This window comes from Cornus florida, unplaced genomic scaffold (genome assembly GCF_030987335.1).
Source record: "Cornus florida cultivar Cherokee Brave unplaced genomic scaffold, ASM3098733v1 CherokeeBrave_3.0.0_Hap2_Chr10, whole genome shotgun sequence".
In the NCBI taxonomy this organism is placed as follows: domain Eukaryota; kingdom Viridiplantae; phylum Streptophyta; class Magnoliopsida; order Cornales; family Cornaceae; genus Cornus; species Cornus florida.
In genome coordinates this window covers 27,799,568-27,801,707 of record NW_026775580.1, presented here as the reverse complement: position 1 = coordinate 27,801,707, position 2,140 = coordinate 27,799,568, and the positions used below count along the sequence as shown (strand labels likewise).

At 40.2% G+C, this 2,140-nt stretch overlaps 1 protein-coding gene across 1 annotated transcript; it reads right to left on the bottom strand.

Moving 5' to 3' along the window:
• Nucleotides 1–556: 556 nt before the first annotated feature.
• On the bottom strand, nt 557–1,780 carry LOC132277451 (E3 ubiquitin-protein ligase PUB23-like). Its single transcript, XM_059779307.1, has one exon. It carries the CDS (start codon nt 1,778–1,780, stop codon nt 557–559), a length of 1,224 nt encoding a protein of 407 aa, XP_059635290.1.
• Nucleotides 1,781–2,140: the final 360 nt, after the last annotated feature.

The following is a 2,140-nucleotide window of genomic DNA, read 5'->3' as shown; positions in this document are numbered from 1 at the left end:
CCTCTTTTATATAGAATGCTGTAAATTATTGTTGTCAATTACTATTAAAATGCACGATCCATTCATGAATATATATATATGATTAAATATTCTCAATTAGATCAATAGACTGATCTAAGTTGTGTATTTTTTTTTTTTTTTTGGCCAATTGGAACTTTTTGATGGTTGCCTTCGTTTTCTGTTTCATTTGGAAATAACGATATTTTCGCAAACAAGAACATCTAGCAGCTCAGATTTGAAAACAAATTTTTAGGGTCAACAAATTAAACTCTAAGAAATTTCCATTCTGAGAGGTAGTTTGTGATCAAATTTAACTTGTTTGCGTTGACCCAACAATCTGTATTTGTATGCTGAGAAATACAATAATATACGGTGCCTAAAAATGTTTCAGATAGTGGTGCGTCAAGATTAATTTCAACACAAATACAACTTCAAGTACGAAGTGTGAAGACTTTTTGCAAGCACAACAACATAAAACCTATCTCCAAATTTCACTAATGATTTTGCTTTCAAATCATTATTGTCAATTCAATTATGTACACAAAAATAGCATCTCTCAACAAGTTGGATAGGAAGAGAGCAAATGAGGAGGAATGCATGAAGAGTTCTTCCAAACCCTAGAGTGCAATTTGAGGATCTCTTTGGCTCTCTCATTGGCCTTAAGACTGCTGTCCACCTGAAGCACCAAACATAGCTTTGAAACAACACCCACTTGCAACATTTCCTCAAGAACCCTATCAGTTGCTGAAAACCTAGATATTGAGGACAGTATTCTCACTGCCCTATCTGTGCCTGCATGAGAAACCCTAAGTATTTTCTTGGACAGAACAGCCAATCCGGCTGCGTGCTTCAACAACTCCGCTCGCCCTTCTGCGCAACTGCATAGCTGGTTTAACACAATCAGAACAAGCTCACAAGCTCTCATTTCTGATGTGTCAAGAAGAAGCTCTATTAGGACCGAAACTGCACCGGCTTGGACTGCTTTGATTCGGTTTCTTCCCCAAGGACAAAGCTCCACCAGAAGCTTCAATGCAGCCTTGGAGGCTTGATTCAACATCTTTTGATCCTGCAAAATATGGAGTACCCCGACAAAGAAATGGGGCTTAATGGTGACCAAATGGACCGGATCAGCCACCTCGAGAATAGCTTTCAATAGCATTATAGCATGAGTTCGAGATTGGTAACTCTCACCATTCATGACATGCATTAATAAAGCCTCAACAAATTCACCTTCATCGCATAAAAGTTTTTTCAGACCTGTTTCCGAGGTCTGGATATGGTTGAGAATGTTCAGTGCTTCTTCTCCCGCCTTATTGGACTCGAGTACTCCTCCGTCCTTCTTTACTATTGAAGCTAGGAATTCAACTGCGCCGGCAGCCTCCAAACACTTCTTGTTTCTCTCACTACCGAGTGCAATAGATCTAAGCCTGCCGAGGCATTTGAGCTGCGTGTGTGGGGACTTCTTGGCGTCGTTGAGGAGTTTTACGATCTGGGCTTCGTCCACCGGTGGCTTTGGAGTCGGAATTCGCTCGATTCCATGTGAAGCGTTGAGGGTGCACCACGCTTGAATCAAACGTCTAAGGGTGTGGTTTGGAGTTAGATCGGCGTCGGAAACTAGTTGTTTTGTTACTGGACAAGTGTTGTTCTTGAATGCATACAACCATCTCTCTATGCTCTCTCTGTCATATGTAATACCAGTTGAAACCGTGACCGGATCTCCCATGAGTTGCATGGAGATTGGACAAAGAAAATACGAAGGGACATCAATATTATAGTCCATTAACACACAACTTTTGTTTTGATCATGAGACGAAGTGAAAATGTTAGAAATTTAGATCGAATTGATGAACGTCTATAGGATGGTAATATTTTACACGAAGACAAAACGAGATGGTACTGAGATGTTGAAAATGAGAAAGTCAAAAACACGGAAATTGAGAGAGATAATTAATTGTGAACCTTTTTCAAAGTTTTATGGAAGAAGAAAAGCTCAAAGACGACTTGGTTTGATAATTAATGCATGAGGCAATTTGGGGAAGCGTCAGTGTTGCATTGCGTGCTACCTCTTTGGGCCCTTTGACTTTCTATCTCTACAGTGGTGTAGGTATCCCCCGCATATATTTTCTCTCTCTAGAACGTG